Source organism: Drosophila melanogaster, chromosome 2L, assembly GCF_000001215.4.
Source record: "Drosophila melanogaster chromosome 2L".
NCBI classification, from domain to species: domain Eukaryota; kingdom Metazoa; phylum Arthropoda; class Insecta; order Diptera; family Drosophilidae; genus Drosophila; species Drosophila melanogaster.
In genome coordinates, this window is record NT_033779.5 from 8,466,753 (window position 1) to 8,488,692 (window position 21,940).

The 21,940-nt window shown below is 44.6% G+C and overlaps 3 protein-coding genes, 1 long non-coding RNA gene and 2 other non-coding genes across 7 annotated transcripts; 5 read left to right on the forward strand and 1 right to left on the reverse strand.

Annotated features, from left to right (window-relative positions):
- Window positions 1–64: 64 nt before the first annotated feature.
- On the forward strand, window positions 65–21,919 carry dachs. 2 transcript variants are annotated; one of them, NM_001201801.2, is made up of 9 exons: window positions 65–381; window positions 9,500–9,957; window positions 10,054–10,271; window positions 16,378–16,664; window positions 16,814–17,401; window positions 18,058–18,762; window positions 19,270–20,929; window positions 20,993–21,150; window positions 21,218–21,919. In NM_001201801.2, the coding sequence occupies exons 2-9, from the start codon at window positions 9,539–9,541 to the stop codon at window positions 21,461–21,463; spliced, it is 4,281 nt and encodes a 1,426-aa protein (NP_001188730.1). In that variant the 5' UTR covers window positions 65–381; window positions 9,500–9,538; the 3' UTR covers window positions 21,464–21,919. The 2 variants fall into 2 exon arrangements, with proteins under 2 accessions (NP_001188730.1, NP_001188729.1); NM_001201800.1 differs by lacking the exons at window positions 65–381; window positions 9,500–9,957; window positions 10,054–10,271 and adding an exon at window positions 11,953–12,972.
- On the forward strand, window positions 10,597–11,336 carry CheA29a (Chemosensory protein A 29a). The gene is made up of 2 exons (NM_175990.1): window positions 10,597–10,664; window positions 10,719–11,336. Exons 1-2 carry the CDS (start codon window positions 10,602–10,604, stop codon window positions 11,196–11,198), a joined length of 543 nt encoding a protein of 180 aa, NP_788004.1. The 5' UTR covers window positions 10,597–10,601; the 3' UTR covers window positions 11,199–11,336.
- Window positions 15,025–15,096, forward strand: tRNA:Asp-GTC-1-2 (transfer RNA:Aspartic acid-GTC 1-2). The gene has a single exon. It is a non-coding gene; the product is annotated as a tRNA-Asp (tRNA).
- tRNA:Asp-GTC-1-3 (transfer RNA:Aspartic acid-GTC 1-3) lies at window positions 15,332–15,403 on the reverse strand. The gene has a single exon. It is a non-coding gene; the product is annotated as a tRNA-Asp (tRNA).
- On the forward strand, window positions 15,622–16,253 carry CG43796 (uncharacterized protein). The gene has a single exon (NM_001273325.1). The coding sequence runs from the start codon at window positions 15,726–15,728 to the stop codon at window positions 16,107–16,109; it is 384 nt and encodes a 127-aa protein (NP_001260254.1). The 5' UTR covers window positions 15,622–15,725; the 3' UTR covers window positions 16,110–16,253.
- Window positions 18,973–19,173, forward strand: lncRNA:CR43604 (long non-coding RNA:CR43604). The gene has a single exon (NR_047926.1). It is a non-coding gene; the product is annotated as a long non-coding RNA:CR43604 (long non-coding RNA).
- Window positions 21,920–21,940: the final 21 nt, after the last annotated feature.

The window sequence follows — 21,940 nt, forward strand, 5'->3', positions numbered from 1 at the left end:
TGTCCGATACGAAGAAGGTCTTCTCCGAAATCTTCAGAGCAACTGCACCGCTGCAGATTCTTTCTTGAGTTCGCCCCGTACGGTAGTGCCTCTCGACCAGCGCTCTCGGATCTTGATCGCCTCGAAATCTCGTAATCGCCTCGAAGTGCGCGTAGTGAATTGTGCTGGTGCTGACAGTGTAACGTAACGTTTGATAGAATAATAAATAATAAGTATTGGAGTGGGAGATCCGCAAAGAAATGTGGCCAAGCTACCATAAATAAAGTGCGGATTTCAAACGAGACGATAAATCTATTCCCGAAACGGGCACGCAATCGAGGGAATACGAATCCACCTTACGGTTCGCTTGGTTTTGGTTAGGTTCAGGTTCCGCTGAGAGCGGTAAGTACGCAATTACCTTCGCCATTGCCAAGGGTCACTTCGCAGGCGATTTATGTGTATGTGCTGTGTGCTGTGCTGGCCCGGGGTCTTGGGATGTGTTTAGGTGTTGGCGTTCCCGCTGGGCGCCCACAGCACTTCCCAGTACCCCATCCTCGACCATGACCATCTGACCAGTCCCCCCATTCATGACAAATGAACATGTTGCCGCGGCATGATCAGCGGTCCGCGCAGCTTTCGTTTGATTGAATTGAAATATCCACAAGGTTGGTGGTGGGACCATGGACGCGAGGCAGCCGCGGAAGCTTTGCATGATTTGAGTAGCACCAGCAACTTTTGTCATTCCCAAAAAGATAAGGGGCACGAGAGGCAGTTGGTACTCGCACATAAAAGCCAGCTCCCAGTTGCCAGACATCGAGTCCTTCGTGTCGTCGTCGCTTTTTGTCCATTTAAACCACAAAGAATGCGAGGTGTTCGCTTTTGTATAGCTATGGTAACCCTTCTACTGGTTAGGTTTCAGGCTTAATCATTTTATAATAAATGCTATGCTTGCACCCGCCTGTTAAATAAGTATTGACATATATTTACTTAAAAGAGAAGTTTTTATAAAAATAATAATGACTTTATTTAACTTCACTAACCCTTCAAGAGTTCGTAAACCATAAACCAATAGGGTAGCAAGACCTCCAAGTTCTTGACAGCTTTCATTAGAACCTTTGAAGCCGTCGATAAATAAGCTACCGCAGTGAAATTTACTCGTTAGCTTCCTTTGCGGATTGCGTGTCTGGATTGCACGAGATTCCGTGGAACCACCTGTGGTGCGAAAGTGCCTCGATTGTGGACCCGCGAACAATTTTATTTCTGCGGATGCAAAGGGTTAAGTCTTACCCATTCCCGATTAGCTGGCGGACGCACGATTCCACTTCCTGGGAAGATAAATGGACGCCAGAGTTTGATGGAAAACTATCTATTCAGCACGCACCTAGAAATGATTTCGAATATCTTACAGAAATTGTGCCATATAAGCCTTGGGGCGCGATTTCTTAAGCCATAGTGCCGGTGAACTTGCAACAACTTAATTACTCATCATTTACACGAACTATGAACAACCCCTTGGGCGCATATCTTCAAGATCTGAATATGTTTATAGAAGTAGAAATGCTATTTTCCAGTTATTAAAACTTTAGTTCCTACAAGTTTACAACTGAATTTGAACCCGATTTTGTTGTACAAGTTGAAAATACAAATTAATTTATATTTGTAAGTTGATATCTTACATATCAAACTTAGCTGCCAAACTCACTGAACCGAAGCTGAGATTTTCCACATACTGCACTCCCAAAAGATGCATCATTTGGTGATACCCTCAAGCTTGCACCATTCCCAGGCTGTCTTCCCTTTCAGGGCGGCAGACCTTATCGACCCATCCCAACATTGTGCATCATGTATTGCAAATCGTTGGACTGATGGGAATACGAATGCATCAATGTCAGCCAGACAGACGACACTTTTACATCTGTCAATCGGATGCAGTGCCTCCTCACTGGCCCGTGTAGATACGTATGTATGCCAGCACACCCCAGCTAATCTCTCATAAGTACTTCATACTGTTGCTCTGTAAAGTATTTCAGTATTTCGCTGCTGAGAGAAAGACGTTTTCGTTTCACATCCGTTTCGCTTGATTTTGATCAGATGCAATTCAATTTACAATTCACTTTCTTCTTCGCAGACAATGCGATGCAGCAAATGTTGCATGTATGTACGTACGTGTATAACGTTCCACTTGGCTGACAGGCGGTGTTAGACCTCCGGTTTTTCATCATCTTCAGACGTTTTTGTCGCCATCCGCTTACTGTATCATAAACATTCATGCCAACTTTTTGTGTACATATCCTCACAAAAGGTCTTTGAGTTCAGTGATTCGTTTTGTTATGAGGTTGAGAGAGGCAAATTATAGTTAATATGCTTCACATCCTTAAAACACGATAAATAAATAGTGAAATAACATTCCATTAACATAAATACATACAACCTTATGATCACCCCTTCAAAGGGGCTCTCATCTTGGTTCTAAATCCTTGGCACTTATTCCTCGTTTTCGCTGACTGTCGCGATGCGGTTGCCACCAGAAACCAGTTCCTGAGCTCCCTGTCCTCGACGATCTCATGAGGTATTTGTTTGGCACGACATTTGCTTCTTGGCCGGGTTGATGTTTTGCTGTAGCTGTTGGCCCGGTCGGCATGGTAGTGGCCCGCCTTCGACTTTTCCATGGTGGCGATGCTGGTGACGATGGCTATGACGTCGTCTCCATAGCACCATCAATGTCCCTGTCCATCCCTTCCCCATCCGCCAGTCCACGGATCACATCATGTCGTCACGCAAACTTTAATTCGTTCATTAATTCTGGCGGCAAACGGTTAGCCGGCTCGGTGGGCGTGGAAGTAGCTGGAAGTGTTAATTAGTTGTTAGTGTCTCCGCCTGCCCGTCGAGGATATATATACATACATACTTAATGAGCGCCACTGCAGCTCCAATGTCAATCGTGAGTGCCTCTGCCCAGTGCGCCCAGTGCCCAGCCAACTGCTTATTAATCTATCCAGATAAGAGGGAAGTTCCATACACAGCTGCAAATGGACAGGGCAATTGAAGATACATATGTATATCAACTAAAAATGCTTTTAGCTTCGGAAATAAATTGTATGTATTTTGTAATATTCCTTTTGTTCTAAGAAATAAGCTAACTTTTCGGTGGTCAACCAACCTTTGGCTTTAAAACCCATGCTAAATTTTCGATCCAAAAACTTTTCAAGTACTTGGATCGATTATTTTTAACCGCCGCTCTTGCCAGGTGATTTCCATAATTGTGTAAATTGCTCGAGTCGTCGTTGCATCGCTGTGTGTCGAATCAGCATTTCCACTTTTGAGAAATGCCTGTTGTCTGCGAGGAGCAGTCACAAATTAGTGACCAAGGAACCGAAACTGGGCACAGTGATCCAGCAGCCAATTGCAGAACCCTTGCCAATAAATTCCTACAAGCAATTTTGACCCAGGTCCAGCGATTCGCTGCAAAATGCGCAGGTGATGCGAGGTGAGGTCCAATCTTGAAATTGGGCCCCGAAGCGGCAGTATACTGCTAGTGACCCCACCTCTGCGCAGGATCCATAGAGCTCACCTCCAGAATCTGGTGTGGGTGGGTGTGCAGCTGTGTGTGCTGTCAACTGGCCAGTGATCCATAGTGCCCATGCGGAAATGGTGGCCAAGGGTGTGCAATTGCATTGGCCATATCCACATTCACATCCACATCCATGGACATAGCCATGGCCATAGCCGTAGCTCTTTGGCCATGGCAATTGCGATTGCATTTTCTTTATCGCATCCTGCACAAATTACGAAAATATTTCACGTTCCTCGGGGTTTGGCCAACTTATTTGTATGTGAGGCTGTGCCGTTGCCTCCTTGGGTCACTTGCCCATCGAACGTGTCCACATTTGTTTTGAGCATCTTTGGCTCCATTGAGAAATTCCTGATCCGATCCTCGTGCTCTTTGACTTGCCGCGTGGGAGAGATAGATAAATATAATATAAGCATCCAATAGAAAATACACTAATACACCTTCATGGAAGTCTTCATCTAATATCTGGCTATTTTTTATGGTCTTTGTGCTTAGCTTAAAAAGTTACAATTTTTTGAATTAGCAATCTAGCCTCTTAACTCGTTTTTTGCACGCACATTCTAAGACAATTCATATCGATACAAAAAATGGGAGTAAGCCACTGAGTAATTGCAAACTGGTTAAACCCAATTGGGTCGGGATTAGTTAACCTAGAATCATATATGGTTACTGCCATTTAATAACTCATTGTGAAAGAAAACACGATTAATAGAAAAATGTAATGCATTTATAAAGGAATCTACCTAGTCGGTCTAGTACGTGATGCAAGATTGAGAATGTTTTAGTTTTATTCCTCACTGTTAAAATCAATTGGTGGAAGTGTTTGAACATCAATAAATACTTAATGAAGTTAGGCAATTTCGAAGAGCAGCTATAAATGTTACAACAGATTCAGCAACTAATAAAATCTTTAGCACTTTCCACAAATAAAAGTTTTTTTTTTAACAATGCCTTGCGGACGGTTCGAAACCCATAATTAGTATTAAAACTCAATCGTTAAGATTCCGCTGATTGGTTTGTGAGCCTGTGGCTCTTAAACAGCTAGGATCCAAGATCAGGAGAAGCCATAGGTCAAGCTGAAGCCATTTATCTCGTTGCCAACTGACTGATGATGGCTTATGCAACAGCCCAGTACTGCAATTCATAAATATTTAGTTTGGGTCTTTAAAAACCCAGCGAAGTCTCGTCTAATTGTTTGCCTCCTTTTATTGGCGACCATCGATCCAGTGCCAATGCCACTGTGCAGCGCCGTCGGAATGGCGAGGACAAGTTTTTGTGGGCCAACAACGATCGTGATCTTGGCCAGGTCCTTAGCGGGCTACACGTGCTGGCATTCACGTCCACTTCCACTTGCATCGTGATACGAAACGATATTGCGTAACCTGCACGCGACAAGAAATTTAACGCAATGCGGATAGATCGATGCACGCACAGTGGCGGTCAATAAAATAGGTTCTTATGTTAAAATATTAGTTGGAGCGAAAATACATCTGATTATCTGTATATGCTTGAAAGTTACGCTTTATAACTTAATTACCTTATTATTTTTAATATCTCGCTGAAATAAGGAATATAAATCATTTACATGCAAATATAATTAATCTTTTGCATCTGAATAAGTTATCTTAGAATATCCCTTCTCAAAGATACATTTTAAAAGTTTGCATTTAATGTAGATGTGCACGTACCTATTGTTATGCCACGCACTGTACATGGACTTAGATCGATCTATTATGGAGCGATCGTCGTGCTTCCAATCGACATTGTTGAAGTCGGATTTAAAGCTGCAAGAGATGTGCCTTGTTGGGACCTAATGCAATTAAGATTCGATTAAAAGTTTTCACACACCTTTCGTCGTTTGGCTTGGTTGTCAGGTGTGCCGATCCGGGATTGGATTGGAGAATGGAGCTGGACTCCCACATAAATTAGCACGTTACGTGCCGTCTAGTGTGCTGCCGCTTTCCGCTGTTCACTTCCTCATCCGTTTCCGCTTCTGGGCATCTGCTTAGAACGAGCTCGATGGGAGCGGGACCAAGTACTTTCCATTTTCTGGGATACACTTCCAGTTCCTCCAGATCCTCAGTACCCGCCCTTGGCCACTGGGCTTATTCGTGACCGAAACCTTAACGTTTTTTTTTCCTTGGTCGCTGCTGGTTCTTTGTTTATGGCTGTGAAATTCGCAAATTGAATCTTGCACAGGTTGAAGACCAACTGCCCCCTTTTTTTTCCCCCCAGCATCATCACAGCAGCACAACAGCCCAGCCTGCTGAGCTATGCACACGTAATTATCCTTAAAGCCAGAAACGTGACGATATTTGCAATTTTCATGCATTTAAGTTCCGTTGAAAATGTTCGGCAGGAATGCGAATATTAATGCCGAATGCGAACTCAAAGCGGATTCGAATTTCGCATACATTGTGGCTGATTCGCGGGATAAACCTTCTTTTTTTGCATTTTAACTGACGGGTAAGGTTTTAATTATAGCCCTCAGCAGAGAATGAAGTTATCCATTATATGACCGACTATATAAATTAATTCGGGAGTATAATGCAGATTAATAAGAGGTCAGCGCATTTCATAAGTATTCCTACTACTTTAATTTAAAATCAGATTTTCAATTTGTTGTTTACCATATACTTGCTTGCATTGCAAACACTGTACTTCGCACATTCTTCTTAATAATAGTTGATAATTACCTAGAAAATCACATACTAATGCAGATATCGATCTTCTTAGAAAAATATTATTAATGTTCTGAATACGATTAGCAGTAAGGATTGGTTAAGCTCTGCTGTACAATAGAAAGAGGCAGACAATTGGTTGCAACAACGGGCAGAACAAACGCGATTACCAAATCAACGAGAGTCACAACCACATGGCATCCGCACCAAATTCATTGAGTTTCGACTGCCTTCGTCTGTCGACTCGATTCGCGAAAATATTTCTCAATGTCTAACCCGAGGCCATGGCCAAGGATTCGTACGGATCTCCAACGGTCTACCTTCGAACGTCCAGACCCTGGCCACCACCACCTATTAATCAAAATCTCTTGATCTACACAAATCCGTGCACTGCGAGAAATCGCGTACTAGTCGAATATTCAGCCAAGGGTAGGCAGCAAAATTGGCTGGCTACAAGATTTCTTAAAGTGTGTCCAAGTTCGAGGACAGCATCCACATCCGTAGCCCCTCCACGTTGATGGACGACCAAGACGCCATGGCTACGACTTTGACTCCACCGAAAACTTCGTGTTTGGGTACACAGATCAACAAAGTTCGGGTGTTTCTCTTTATTCTATTTTTATGTTTGCTATTTTTTTTTAATTTCTTTCTATCCTAAAAGAAATTTCTTGGTCAGTTAAAAACATATCACATCGCCTATTACCTGCACTTAACTCGTGTTTAGCTTGAAGCCCAACCCTGTTGGGCAGTGTAACTTTTGGTTGGCGATTGGCGGGGGCGGCGCTCGACCCTTGGCAGGGATTTCATGGAGTGGGGAACAAACATGCGGTAAATCACAAAAGCGAGCCACGATACCACGATGCGATAGCAGCTGTAGTTTGTTGGTTGCTCAGACGACTAGGCCTTGAGATGGACTTACCGCCCTTGGCTCTTTATTAAATTAAGTTAAATCATGTAATTTCCATGTATCGAGTCAAAAGTGCACTTCTTACTCGGGGGAGGAGCTCTAGAGCCCGAGAATAGGGCCACATTCTAGGCCTGCAATCAACTGCAGGCCTGGGAAATTGCTCAGTCGATGCCTTCAAATTGATTGTAAATGTTTGCCCAGGCGGTTTTTAAGTATAGCTCAAAATGCTTAACCCTGCCAGATATTCGAGTTGTTTTATAGAAAGTTTTATAGAAGTTTAATATATGTATCTCTCTGAACAAGAAGCTTACACAAGAAATGGATTAGAACTTTGAAGAACTACAAATATAGGTGCTTCTTTCGATCTTTTTGAAAAGAAAATACTTTGTGATGACCGTTCTTCAACATTAGAGCTACTGTTCTGCCAGAAGATATATTGTATCTCACCACTGTGGACTACTTCCCACTCGATATGAATGGAGCTAGAAGAATTTTAGTTCACTTATTAATTCATAGCTGAATTCAGCGTACGAATGCTGATTTGTTGAAATGTCTGCGAATGCAAATTGCCAGCGGCCCCCCACATGAGAAGTCGATCCGCTGGGCAGGAAGGGTGCTCCCTTTGGAAAGGTTTTCGGCTTGGAATGGAGCGACCCACAGCAGCGCTTGCCTTCCACTTTACAGATTGGAGTGGAAATTGTATATCGCACTGGTGGTTAGAATAAATAAATTCTCGTCGGAGCAACGGAGCAGCAGTCAGTCGCTACTTTTGCCCAGGTATTCCAGCGAACGGGTCTAGACGGACCCATCTCCATCTGCATCTGCAGCTCCACACAGCCTGCATATTTATGAGATTTATTTTATTTTATGCGATGTCGCTACCTGATACTCCGATATACTCCACGCCGGCTCCCGCTGTCCGTGTGCATTTATTAGATGACATATTTTATTCATTCTAAAAGGACCGGCGAGCAGGCGATTAGCCATGTTCGGATAGCCAAATTGTTCCGGATGGAATGGCTGCCGTTTTCGTTTCCGCTGGTTAAGCCGATTTATGGCCAAACATTTCCTTCGCCGTGTTATCTGTCATTTGAGTAGGTTGAAATGGGGGGAATTTGCGGGAAGGTGGAGCCAATCAGCAGCAATATATTGACAAAATCAAAGTACTAGATTGTTGGCCATGTGGGAATAGGCCTTTCACGTTAACCCCTTCCTACGAAGCTTCTTCTCTCTCATGTTGCGTAATAAACCACAAGTGGCTCAGATATCTCTGATCTCAAACAGACTTTTACATGGAGAGAAAATGGTCACTTCTCGTAGAATTATCAAAACAGATATTAGAGAAGACATTTAGTCAGTAAGTATGTACAAATGAATCATTAATCATTAATTTTTAATTTAGCTATAAATCTGATAAAAATATAGCTCCTTTATAGTGGTCAAATATGTATTTTTTTCTTCAATTTATCAATTTTATCTTGGCCAAGAATAATTTTATTTATGTGCCTTATCTGCGAGACATTGTCTTGTCTAAGAATTTTTGACTGATTTCCGCTGAAGCTTTTTCTTTGTGTTCGAGTGACTTTAATCAAACGCCGCCGCCCGCTGTGTTGACATTGAAAAATGCCGACGCCACCGTCCTGGTCTCCGATTTCTGCTGCCGATGGCGGCCACATGTTTCCTCCACACACGTCCAACACTTTATGACAATCATTTGAGTTAATTGCCAACGGGTCGGGTGGATCTCGATGGACCACACGGCGAAGTAACCGCGTGTGGCGTAAATACAGCGTCTCATTTGGCCAAGCAACTCATCTGTTTAGCCGCACTTGCAACATGTTGCATGGCTTGGTGTGGCGTCCCTGGACCATCTTGGCCAGCGACCGCGCCCCCAGTCGAGATCCATACCCACTCCCAGACCCATCTGAGCTGGGCAGTAAAAGGCATTAGCGTCCGTGTCTGTCACCTTCGTCATGGTCACGCTAATCGTGGTAATCGGCTGCGCCAATAAACCGACAGGTTTATGGACCTGCAGACGCGGAAGCCGGCCTCCTGCGACCAGACGCATGCGCACTTGATTTAAAAGCAATTAAAATGCGAATTGATGTCACGATCGATTTTTCACCAGAGCGTTGGAGCTAGCCAAATGCCAAAAGCGGGCCAAGTCCTCAATCCTACTTTCGCCAGGTTGAAAAGATCCAGCTCAATTCCCAGTTGAGCTTTATTTCGTATCAATCAAATATTTATTAATAAGCTGTCTAGCTAGAAAGGAAGATTTTGTAAGAAATTGTGTCAATTAATGCTAATAGGTTAACACAGAGTATAACTAACTTATCACCATATTGTTATCTGCCGTTTTAGCTGTTGACCACTTGATGGGTCGATCAGGATGAGGCTGCTATGTTGCTGCCGGACCAGACATACGCCGACTATGACGTGGGCCGCCACCAGCTGCTGACCTACCACAAGAGCAGGAGTCGCGGCTTGAAGTCCAAGCTCCAGCGATCCAAGAGTTCCGATGCCAGCAGCAGTAGCTACGAGCGAACGGTGGACTTTTTCGAGAACATACCGGATTTCCACGGCGAGTCCCTTTCGACCTTTCTCTACAGTCCGTCGGCGGAGCAGGATGCCCAGGCCAAGGGCGATGAGGTGCGATTGGAGCGGAATCGGCTGGCGGATGATGACGAGGACCAAGATAGCGAGAGCACCAGCCAGAGCGACGACTGCGAGGACGACGATGTCCTGCGACTGTGCGAGGACTTTCTCTGTCGCCATCGCATGCGACCTGATTTCTTCTGCCAATACCACAAGGCAGTCAGGTGAGCTTGCAGTGATTTATTAACTTTAATGCCATAAAATTAGATAATGTTATAAAATTATAATCCTTATCATATTTTTTGTGTTCTCGATTTCAGTTCCACAACACCCTCACCAAAGCAAACGAAAACCTCAACTCCCATTGTGCAGTGCAAGTCCGCATCCCCGCCAGTAAAAGTGCAATCGGACTTAAAGGACTTCAAGTCGAACAGGACGAGCGCAGTGGTGGAAAGGTTCGCCAAATTCTCAGCCATTTACACGCTCCCAGTGCCCAAGAGGAAAAAGGCGTGCAACAAAACCACAGGAAATATTACAGGTAAAATTAAATTACACGAAATTTTAGAATCCGTGTCTATGTAATATAATGAAAACTGAAAACGAATGGTAATAAGAATGAAACTGTAACATGTTTAGAAAGTTAAAATTCGTGTTGAAAATGCTTACTGGGTGGCTAAGTGTGTTATGTGTTTGCCTAAACAAATGTGTCTTTAGTTTCCCGTAACATTTCATTGGGCCACTCCCCTTTTTTATCAGACATTTTATAGACCATAGACATGACACAGTTTGGCCCGATCTTATTATATATTAGAGTGACCGGCATTGTCAGCAGTTTCGACACTAATTACGATTAGCTTAGTACGGGATCATGTGGCATTGTGAGCTTAAAGTTTTTCTAATCCTGTGGACGGTCTCCCAGGTATATATACCTGTAAGTATATTGCTTTTTATAGGACTGCCTAAATATTATTGATTGGACTTACAGTGCTGGGGAAAGAAGTTCATCAGTCGATTTGAGTCGATAAATGGTATTGAAGGCGAAAAGGAAACTCTATTCACTTGTTCAGTGCGGCTCGTGGGAAGAGAACGTATGTTAAATGGATCAATTATGCACCAAGTCGACTTGGACGACTCCTTCGATGTGTGGATGGATATTCTTCACTTCAAGAACGGAGAGTGGGCTCAAGGAAATATCAAAGTGCGAACGAAGCCCTGCGATTGGTTCACCAACTACTTTGGTAAATACTTCCTGCCATTGGTCAAGGATTCAAATCTACCGCCAATTCAAGAGATGTGTGTATTCCCAAAGGGTGAATATTATTTGCGAATTACCAAAATCGAACCTCAAAACTGGCCGCCGATTTTGTATCGAGGCCTAAACCAATTCAACATTAATTATGTAAGAGATGGCAAAAGTACTGGCGGGATTCAATTTGTCATTGACTTGGAAGATTCCACATTATAGCCAAATCATAACAAAATCAATTACGGGCAATGGAAATGTTTTTAATTAAAACAATTGAAGACCATTATAGTTTTTTGTTCATATCGGGAAGAGCCTGTTTCTAAGTACCATTTAAATTGTAAATAAAATTCGAATTCGAAAAAAACGGTTTTTACTGACAAGCAGTCGTCAAGGAGTTAACTAAGCAGTGCATCTCAACACCCATTGTTCCTTAAGCAGTTTTGACTGCTTGTGTCTGCGAACCGGTTATAAAGTAATCGATAACACATTCAAAGATCGCGCGCAAGCAGTTTGAACGGTAACAATCGACTACCGTTATTTTTAAAAGAAATTGTACAATTTTTGTAAAGTGCAAATTGTTTTGAAAAAAGGTTTGCTTATCATAATACTTAGGGGCTATTTTTAAGGTCATGTAGTTGTGTTTTTGTGAAACGCCTAGAAGCTATGTCTATCTATCTACGAGCATTCCCACTGCATTGTTGTGGGAATTGCGAAATGCAGCAAAGCAACAAACAATCGGTACTAATTATCACGCGACCAGCGAAACGAGTCGAGATGGTCGGCGGGCGGAGGTTCAAACACTTGACCTCATATTTGAGCAACTGCACGCATCTCGGAGGGTAGAGCCTTTTACCTGTTAGAAATGTTACCTGGCCGAGCGGGAGAGCACGTAACCAGAGCTGAGAGGCCCGACCCGAGATCTTAGGGAGCTGCTCCCAAGCAGCAGAAGCAGCGATCAGTCTGCCGCTGGAGTTTGAATCGTTCGCATCGGGTGCTCGCGTTTGAATGTTGTACGAGTATCTCAACCCTCTCTTTCTCTCGCTGGACTGAAAACCAAGTGAAACGATCGCACAAAACCCAATTAAAGTTTATAATTAATCGGCGAAAAGGTCACGCTGGTCGAGAGTTGAAAGTGCCACCAGCAAATTCGCTAATCTAGTGGATCGATCTGAAAACTCCAATCCATCTCGCCCCGTGTGGCTGTCTGTATACTGTGTTCGAGTGTACCTTCGAGGTATCGAGAGGCATCGAGGTATCTAAGCGCACATCTACACTGGGTCTGGCTGCCTGTTGGACCTGGAGTTAAAGTTGGAAACTCGTTTTTCAAAACCAAAACGACGAAAAAAAAAAGTCTGCACAAAACGAGAAAATAAGCGCGGCCGCGAAGAAAACAACAGCAGCAACTAAAGTTAAAAGTGGGGGGGAAAAAATAAAGCACAATAATATAGGAAAAGCAAAAGCAGATCCAGAACCAAAACCAAAACCTGACGGCCAGGCTTCCAGTGATTTGGTTCGGTTTGCTTTTTGGCCGTCGCTCGCCCTTCTGCATTCTTTTCGCTTGTTTACTTATTTTCGTGTGCTGTGCGGTTGCTTCACTTGTTGCAGCTGCACAAACGTTCGCCCAAACATATACGAGTATATCCCGCTCGCAACATACGTATGTATATATATTTATTCGGACTCGGTTTCGGGTTCGGTCTGTATGGCATAGATATAGATACGGTGCCTGCCAGAGCCTGTGCGGAAAACGAAAAACGAAATACGAATACGAATACGAAAACCTGTTCCTCCGGCCATTTGCGAGTGTATCGGTGGCGGTGAGAGCCTGTATACGGAATTATTCAAATAAGAAAATCGCCGTCTTGGTCGTCGTAGTCGTGGCCACACAAATGTTCAACAACGATGGCCACATTGGGCCTGTCAAAAGTCTTCATACTGGATAAATACTTTACCGAATTGCAAAAATTTTGGGAGACGGAGAAGAAGCTGCAGGGTAAGTTGGACAATATCCCTAGTCTATCCAGTGACAGGAATTTTAAGTTTGTTGTCCAAGTCTTTTGTACAGGGGTAACGCAAATATTCATCACCATCTTCAGAAATTCTTGAGCATAAACAACTTTCAAAGGAACACATATGCAATTAATTCCTTTGGATAATGATGTTAGTGAAGAAAATACTTAGTTATTTAGTAACTTACGGTTGGAAGGGACAATCATTTAAACTGATACTGCAGCTTAAAGAACTGGCACGGTAAAAATCAAGTTTGTTGCTTAAATCTTTCGAATGATTATAGACAAGATGCGCCAATTTTATAGCATATCATTGTTAACGCAATTAATCCAATATGAATTGCTTATTCATATGTTTTTAAAAGCTCACTGATTTTATTCTAATATTTTTGGACCCCAATGACATGTCCGACTGAAACATAAGCTTAACTTTATATTAAACTTAATGGTCAAGCCATTTGCTTGATTTCTTTTCTGGACTATCTGTCTAGAGTGTCAGTTGATTGGTTCTCGACTTACTTGTCTTTACCATCTTGGGCTGCCTGTTTGAGTTTTTCAATCAACCTCCATGAACATTCGCAGTCGATCGCATTCATATTCATAATCATCGGCAATAACTACAAACCGAATCCGCTTATATGGATACCTGGTTGTATGGGTGTCGCTTGCCTCTCGACTTGCAACATTTCATTTGAGCGACGCGACTGTTCTTCCACACCAACCTTCTCCATTCCCAAGCCCCTGGGCCCACTAAGAGCAGATAACTTGTGCTCGGCTACCAGTTTGGGCCAACTTGGTTACTCAGCTTCCACGAAATTTTGTCGCCCGCTCCATAAAAAAAAAACCCTGAGAACTGAAGCGTAGAGGAAAAGCCAATAAAGCTAATTGCTAAATACATTAATTTCAGTACATTAGTCTAGTTGGTGAAATTATCACCGATTAATTGATTGGAACAGAGACTCGAAATTGTTCGTTTGACTTCGATGTCAGACTTTTCTGTACCTTTTTCTGTGGCTTTTGTCTTATTTCTTGAGTGCAACTTTGGGCCACAGAAAGCACTAAAAAAAACAACAACATCAAAACTGGTTTCCTCTGTCTGAGCTCAAGTCATCAATGATATTGTTTTTTGTATATTGTCGACTCTGATTTTGTTATAAGCCTTCCAGCTTGCCTCTCTGTTTTGGCTCACCGACACATGGGTCGAAGGTATATACCTTTGGTAGTAGTACTCTGCATCCAAGCTTTTCTCCGTTTTTCATTAGCTAATTAATTTGATTTCCCGCTGAAGGCTGTAAAAAATAGTAGACAAGTTTCTGAAACGCATAAGCTTAATAAAATCTTGTTAGCTTGTCAGCGTTTTTCGTGGTGTTGGCTTGTAACAATGACCTCTCGGCCCTGTTTTGAAAGTCTTCATAAATCAGTTGGCATTATTAGCTGTTCGTCGAGTCTGCCCATTGATCTTCTATTCTGGATGTACACACGTCTTTGAAATTTTGTAGTCACCTGCCGCCAATTTGTGTTTCATCTTAGCGCTTTCGGTGTCTCTATTTTTCGTTAACTCCGGCGAAATTAGTTCATTAACATTTTATGTAAATGCTCACCATCTATATCTATTAAAATGACTTTTTCTGCTCCTCTGGCACAAGCCTACCAAAGCGATTCGCGTGCACAAAAGTCTGTTGGCCCGGGCGAAATTAATCGATGTGAATTGATTTTCGTTGTATTGAGTTGTTAATTAGAACTAATTAAATTCCTTTTCGCCATAATGAAGATTTCCATATGGTCTGCTGATTATATGTTTTTAATAGAGAGCCAAAGGCTTAATGCATGTAACTGCAATAAAGGTGTATTTATTCAAGCAATAGCTTAACCAAAAGATTAAGACACCTGTCTTTATTATTTACTTTATTTATAGTACTTTCAATGTGTACCAAAAATCTATTTAAACCAACATCTATTTTAGCAATAATTTAATCTACCGGGATTCAAGTGAAGCACAGATTTAGAATAGAACTATTGGCAGGCGAAATTCAACGTCCTCGATAGTATAGTGGTTAGTATCCCCGCCTGTCACGCGGGAGACCGGGGTTCAATTCCCCGTCGGGGAGACGATTGTCAATACTTTTTTTTTATTAAAATCTTATTTAAAGAAAAGCACATCCCTAAAACATGTTACAATTTTTGGAACTTTTGTAAAACAAAAAGATGGATATAAAAATATAATTTCAATGATCATATTGCCAAGTTTATGCATTATCTTTCTTTATATAAATTTGCAAGAAAAATATTCACTTATTCTCTTGTAATTACATATATGAGCTAAAAAGAAAGGAAATATCCCATCTCCCCGACGGGGAATTGAACCCCGGTCTCCCGCGTGACAGGCGGGGATACTAACCACTATACTATCGAGGATGTTGCGCGCCGATTGCCAATAGTTCTATTTCAGATTCTTCGGTGCTCTCAGTGCAAATTATTGTGCTAAGAATTCAAGGAAACATAAATAACCTATTTTTGGAAAATTTCTTAAATAGCCCAACTTATCAAAACCACCCAAATATTTGAAGGTGTCTTTATTTGAACCTTCTAATTTATCACACTTTCCGTGAATTACCAGTCATTGGCTGCACTCTTTGACAGACAATTCATTAGGTTTCAAGAGCTTTCTTTTTCTTTGTTGACTTTCATATACATAAACTTGTTAAATATGAGAAAGGAACCAATTCCTGAAGTAGACATGAGGATGGTGGCCAAAAACGCGGAGGTTCATCGACGAGGCATTTTGGGTTTTGCTCCCCGGATCGGATTGGTCAATGTTGACTACGACGATCTGGACAGGATTGACAACTTCTATTTGGAGACCCAGAGGTATCGGGACTATTACCGCGATCCGCACAACATTCTGCACAAGCCGGAGCGTTTTCGGCAACATCAGGGAAAATGCTCAATTAAACTGGACACCAGTGTCCAGAACTTGACCAGGCCGATCCGTTGGGTCAAAGAGAAAATGCCTGTGCTCTATCCTCCTTCAAGGGACACTGCGATGATGTTGGGCACACCGATATCATCTAGGATCATAGGCCAATACAACAAGTCGACTTGCGCATCTTTTCTTCATTAGACAAATTGAATTTTAAGCGGCGGCAGGCGAACTGAGATTCCTTGCGAAGTCTTTATTTCCAATTAAGTTGAATGCACTTAGTGGTCCGAAAGGCGCACGCAGATCATCTCAGTTCATCTGTCCACCGAAGGCAGAGCTCGGAATAAAATCAAAAGTATTAATTGTCTATTAAAAAAAAATTTTGAATGATAAACAAGACTATTTCACTTTTCGTCGGTGTTGTAACCAACAATGTAATAAAACAATAACTTTATCCGCTTTTCTTCAGATGCATCTTCATCCAACGAGGCAGTTCATCTGCAGCAGCGGCTCAAAAGCCTGAGCACCGAATTGGTGACTCTGCGAAACCGCCTGCATGTGGGTCATGGACCGGGTCAGGGTCAGAGCCAGGGAAATGGCGCGCAGCCCGTCGCCCCAGCTCCCAATGCGGGTCCCAAGGCCAACAACTTTGACCTAAACGCATCCAGTCCGAATCTCAATCTGAGTTCCAGCGGCGCAGGACTTTCAGCCAGTGCAGTTCAGCAACACACCAATGGACATCACACGACATCGAAGGTAAGTTATGGTATTTAAACATATTCTAAAACTAGGACCCTACTCTAGTATATACAAATCTTAAATCGAACTGTAAGAGCAACAAGCTTGTCCACATTCGATTTCCTTTGATAAAGATGTTTATTTCTCTTCACTCCTCACTCTTATAGAATCACAGCTTCAGCCACACATTGCCCGCAAACTCGGGCTCTGGTGGAGGAGGAGGCGCTGGAGGAGGCGCCGTTGTGTCGGCGAGGAACACGTCGATTCCACATCCACTTCCGCATCAGTTGGCCGAGAAGCCGGGCCTGTCGCATCAGCAGAGTGGCAGCGGACATGGTCAGTCCACCGGGACACTGCCACATATGAGCGGCATGGGAAGTATCCTGGGGCAAAATTCCCATTCCCATGCACCGGTCAACAACAACAGCAACAACTCCAACACGCTGCCCATGCGCACCTCCAACTCCGGACACCTGGGCATCAATGGCGGAGGCGTTGGCCACCATCTCAGCCACGCCCACAGCCAGCAATTGCCATTCATCCCGCAGTCGAAGCACACGAATCCCTGCCAGAGTGTGAAGACTCTGCCCTTTGGATTCGGATTCTCCGAAAGTCAGCAGAAGATGCAACAGCAGCAGCAACAGGGCAACTCCTCGCCCAAGGACATGCAGGATCTGATCCACTTGTCGGGACCGCTCACCGAACATGCCGTGATGCGAACGCTCCAGGCCCGATTCAACGAGCGGCGGTACTTTGTGAGTATTAGCGGGATCCGCCTTGGCGAATCACTTGTGTCCACATAGAGGAACATAAACCATTTGAAACCGGTCCCGGAGAGACGGGTCTACAGCAATTATTCTGATAGTTTGTCATTAAAACCCAACTCCGTTTGCACTCAGCCTCAGATTAACTGCTAATTTCGACAATTACTTGGCGGAAGGCCGAGGAAGTCGATATGATCTAGTCGAGGGGAATAGTTTGACAGCCGGTGTGGCGGATGAGGTGTGAGCATATGAACAGACCAGTTGGGTCTTGGATCGGGTTTTGCACATTTGCTGGTAGTGTTTACTCAATTTAATGGGATGGAGATTGTTAGTTTTTAGCCCCGCTCTTTCTTTATCCAAGCATATCTCAGAAGTTATAAAAAAGTGATTTAAACCTAATTTGATTATGTAAAATAAGCAGTTGTAGGGCATTTAATACCATTTTTTACAGAAAGGTTCTATAAGCAATTAGATTCCAAACCAAGATTTTTTAGTTTTAAGACGTCCAAATATCCTGCGAAGTGGCTTGCTGACCCCATTGTTCACTCATTTATACATGTTTCCTCGAATTTATCAAATGACTTCGAAGCATTTGACTCACCCGGTTAATTAATGTACTATCATTTATCTTGCGCGCGGTGTTTCAGACGAACGTGGGTCCAATCTTGCTCTCCATCAATCCGTACCTGGACGTGGGCAACCCGCTGACCCTCACCTCCACCCGCGCCATGCCGCTGGCCCCGCAGCTGCAGAAGATCGTCCAGGAGGCAGTGCGTCAGCAGAGCGAGACGGGCTATCCGCAGGCCATCATTCTCTCGGGAACATCGGGCGCTGGAAAGACGGCCAATGCGATGCTGATGCTGCGCCAGCTCTTCGCCATCGCCGGCGGAGGTCCAGAGACTGATGCCTTCAAGCACCTGGCAGCTGCATTCACAGTACTTCGATCCCTGGGATCCGCCAAAACTACGACCAACTCGGAGTCCAGTCGCATTGGCCAGTTCATCGAGGTGCAGGTCACGGATGGGGCACTCTACCGCACCAAGATACACTGCTACTTCCTGGACCAGACTCGCGTCATTCGTCCACTGCCGAAGGAGAAGAACTATCACATCTTCTATCAATTACTGGCTGGTCTCAGCCGGGAGGAGCGCCAGAAGCTACACCTGGATGGCTACTCGCCGGCCAATCTGCGCTACCTGCGAGGTGACATTGGCCAGAATGAGCAGGAGGATGCGGCGCGCTTTCAGGCATGGAAGACCTGCCTCGGCATCCTGGGCATCCCATTCCTGGACGTCGTTCGTGTCCTGGCCGCCGTTTTGCTGCTGGGAAATGTTCAGTTTATTGATGGAGGGGTAAGTTAAAGCAGATTATTAGGTTTAGCCTGGAGGGAAATATTTTCATTTTTTTCATTAAATGTAGTTTATACATATTGTTTATAAATTAGTTAAAATTTGGTGTGCTAGTTACAAAACTGATACCAAAGCGCCTGCAGAGCCACTTACAATACTTCACCGCCATCTAGCGGAAATTTTTAGTTCTACTTTAGTTTATTATTAGACTCTTCATATACTGATGCTTCATTGGTGTGATGGTCAGAGTGCTGGCTTTCGAATCCGTTCGCGCGAGTTCGAATCCAACTCTGGCATTCATAAATAGAATGCAAAATTTCTTGCGCTGATGCCATATTCCATACGTCACAAAAATGGAGGTAATTTACGACTGATAAGCCGTGATCGACAAAACAATCTGAGCGAGAAATATTTTTGTATTATTTTATGATCTAACTACGATGTTATTAACTTCTAAGAATATCAATGTTCTAAAAACGTTACCTAATTATCGTTTTTTGTACATTACAGGGTCTCGAGGTGGATGTGAAGGGTGAAACGGAGCTGAACTCTGTGGCCAGTCTACTTGGCGTTCCGCCGGCGGCCCTCTTCCGTGGATTGACCACCCGTACCCACAACGTTCGTGGCCAGCTGGTGAAGTCCGTGTGCGGCGATGGCGATGCCAATATGACGCGGGACTGCCTGGCAAAGGCGCTCTACTGCCGCACGGTGGCCACTATTGTGCGGCGGGCCAACAGCCTGAAGCGCCTGGGATCCACGTTGGGCACCCTCAGCTCGGACTCAAACGAATCGGTGCACAACCAGGCGGATGTCGCCTCTCAGCACGCCTCCACCATTGGCGGTGGCAATGCGGGCTCCAAGTCGATGGCGGCACTCAATAATGCAGTGCGCCATGCCACCTCCGATGGCTTCATTGGAATCCTGGACATGTTCGGTTTCGAGGAGCCCTCGCCACATGCCCATCTGGAGCACTTGTGCATCAACCTGTGCGCCGAGACCATGCAGCACTTCTACAACACGCACATCTTCAAGTCCTCCGTGGAATCCTGTCGCGACGAGGGCATCGTTTGCGACACCGAGGTGGACTATGTGGACAATGTGCCCTGCATCGATCTGATATCCTCGCTGCGAACCGGTCTGCTCAGCATGCTGGATGCAGAGTGTTCGGTTAGGGGCACTGCCGAGAGTTATGTGACCAAGTTGAAGGTGCAGCATCGCAGCTCCACTCGCTTGGAGACGAAACCCACAGCCGAACCACACGATCCACGCATGTTTCTCATCCGTCACTTTGCCGGTCGGGTGGAGTACGATACCACGGACTTTCTGGACACCAACCGTGATGTGGTGCCCGACGATCTGGTGGGTGTCTTCTACAAGCACACCTGCAACTTTGGCTTCGCCACCCATCTCTTTGGATCCGAGCTGAAAGCCCTGTATGCTCAGCAACAGGCTCCAAGGGGTCTGAGCTTCCGGATCTCGCCCACATCACACTCGGATCTGCTGAACGGGGACGAGCCGGTGTCCACGCTGACCCAAGACTTCCACACCAGGCTAGACAATTTGCTGAGAACCCTGGTGCACGCCAGGCCGCACTTTGTGCGCTGCATCCGAAGCAATGGAACCGAGGCGGCTCGCAGCTTTGATAGGGCTACGGTGGTGCGCCAGATTAGATCCCTGCAGGTCCTGGAGACGGTCAATCTAATGGCCAGTGGGTTCCCGCATCGCATGCGCTTTAAGCAGTTCAATGCCCGCTACCGTATGCTAGCCCCATTCCGCCTCTTGCGCCGCAGCGAGGACAAGGCTCTGGAGGATTGCCAGTTGATTCTGAAGTACGCAATGGAGCAGCCGCCAGTGCTGGATGGCTCGGTGACCCTGGCCTGGGCACCTGGCAAGCGTCATGTCTTCCTTAGCGAGGGCATTCGCCAGCACTTGGAGCACTTGCGCACCGAGATCAGGCACAAGAGCGCCACCCTGATGCAGGCCACCTGGCGAGGCTGGTGGTGGCGCAAGAAGATGGGCAATGGCGGGGCCAAGCGCTCCAAAATCCCAGGTCTTCAACAGGCGCCACTGCCGAACAACAAGACCACGCCGAACTCCGCCGCACAGAACAAGGCCGCATCCTCCACAATGGCCGCCCTTGCCGCTGTGGCAGCTGCTGCTCCCATTTCTGGTGAGATTCCCCCACGGGTATACCCATTCTCCGCCCATCTAATCCCCAAACTCTATGATGCAGTACCACGCCTCTCGGCCAAGACAACGAGCCTGGGCATTGGAGGCACTGTGGCCAGACCAAGGCCACAGCCCATTGCTGGGACTCCTCCGCCGGATCCGCAGGAGAAGTGCGACCAGAAGATCATTCAGCAGACCTGTAACCTGTTTGGACTCGATTTGGTATGTGTTTTCTATTATTATTGCTTGCTTGATTTTATTGAAATATCCAACTACTTTTATTTAACAGGAACGTCCGCCGCCAGTTCCGCCGTCTCGTTCCTACACGATCACCGGGAATTCGAAAATAAGCTATCCCCAAAACCGGGTCATGAAGATGAACTTTCCAGAGGAGGGACAGTCGGAGGCGCCGCAGCTGAAGAAGGGCGAAGCGGTGACCGTAGTGGGGGCCTCCACCGTTCGGGGTCACCTGATGGTGGAGCACAAGGGGCAGAGCTTCCACGTTCCCTTCCAGTTCATGACGCTCAGTAAATAAGGACTACTGGTGGAAACAAACTGGTTATGATTCCATTCATTCCATCTGTTCAACTCTTCCTGATTTTAGACATCCCATTTCTAAAAGACTGTAAATATTCCATTTGGTAGATTAAATAACAAGCATTCTGTCTACGAAGCGCATGCTAACTGAGGTGCTCTAATTGGCCCCTAACTTACGTAGTATTATTATTGTCGCGTTAATAAATAAACGCCAATCGATAGGTTGTAGCTTCAATTACATACCCACAAGTGCCAATCAAATAAGTTCTTCCACCTAATTCATAAGTATTTTACATGTTACTGAGATTACATTATTCGCCGTTAAGTAATTAGTTAAGTAAGTTTCAACAACGACATTCATTTTTTATTTTTGAGTTCACTTAAGAATTGTGAATTTTATTAGACTAAGGTTCATTTTGTCATTCAAATAAACGAAGCATGCATTGAAATATTTAAATTATCTTATTTTATTTCA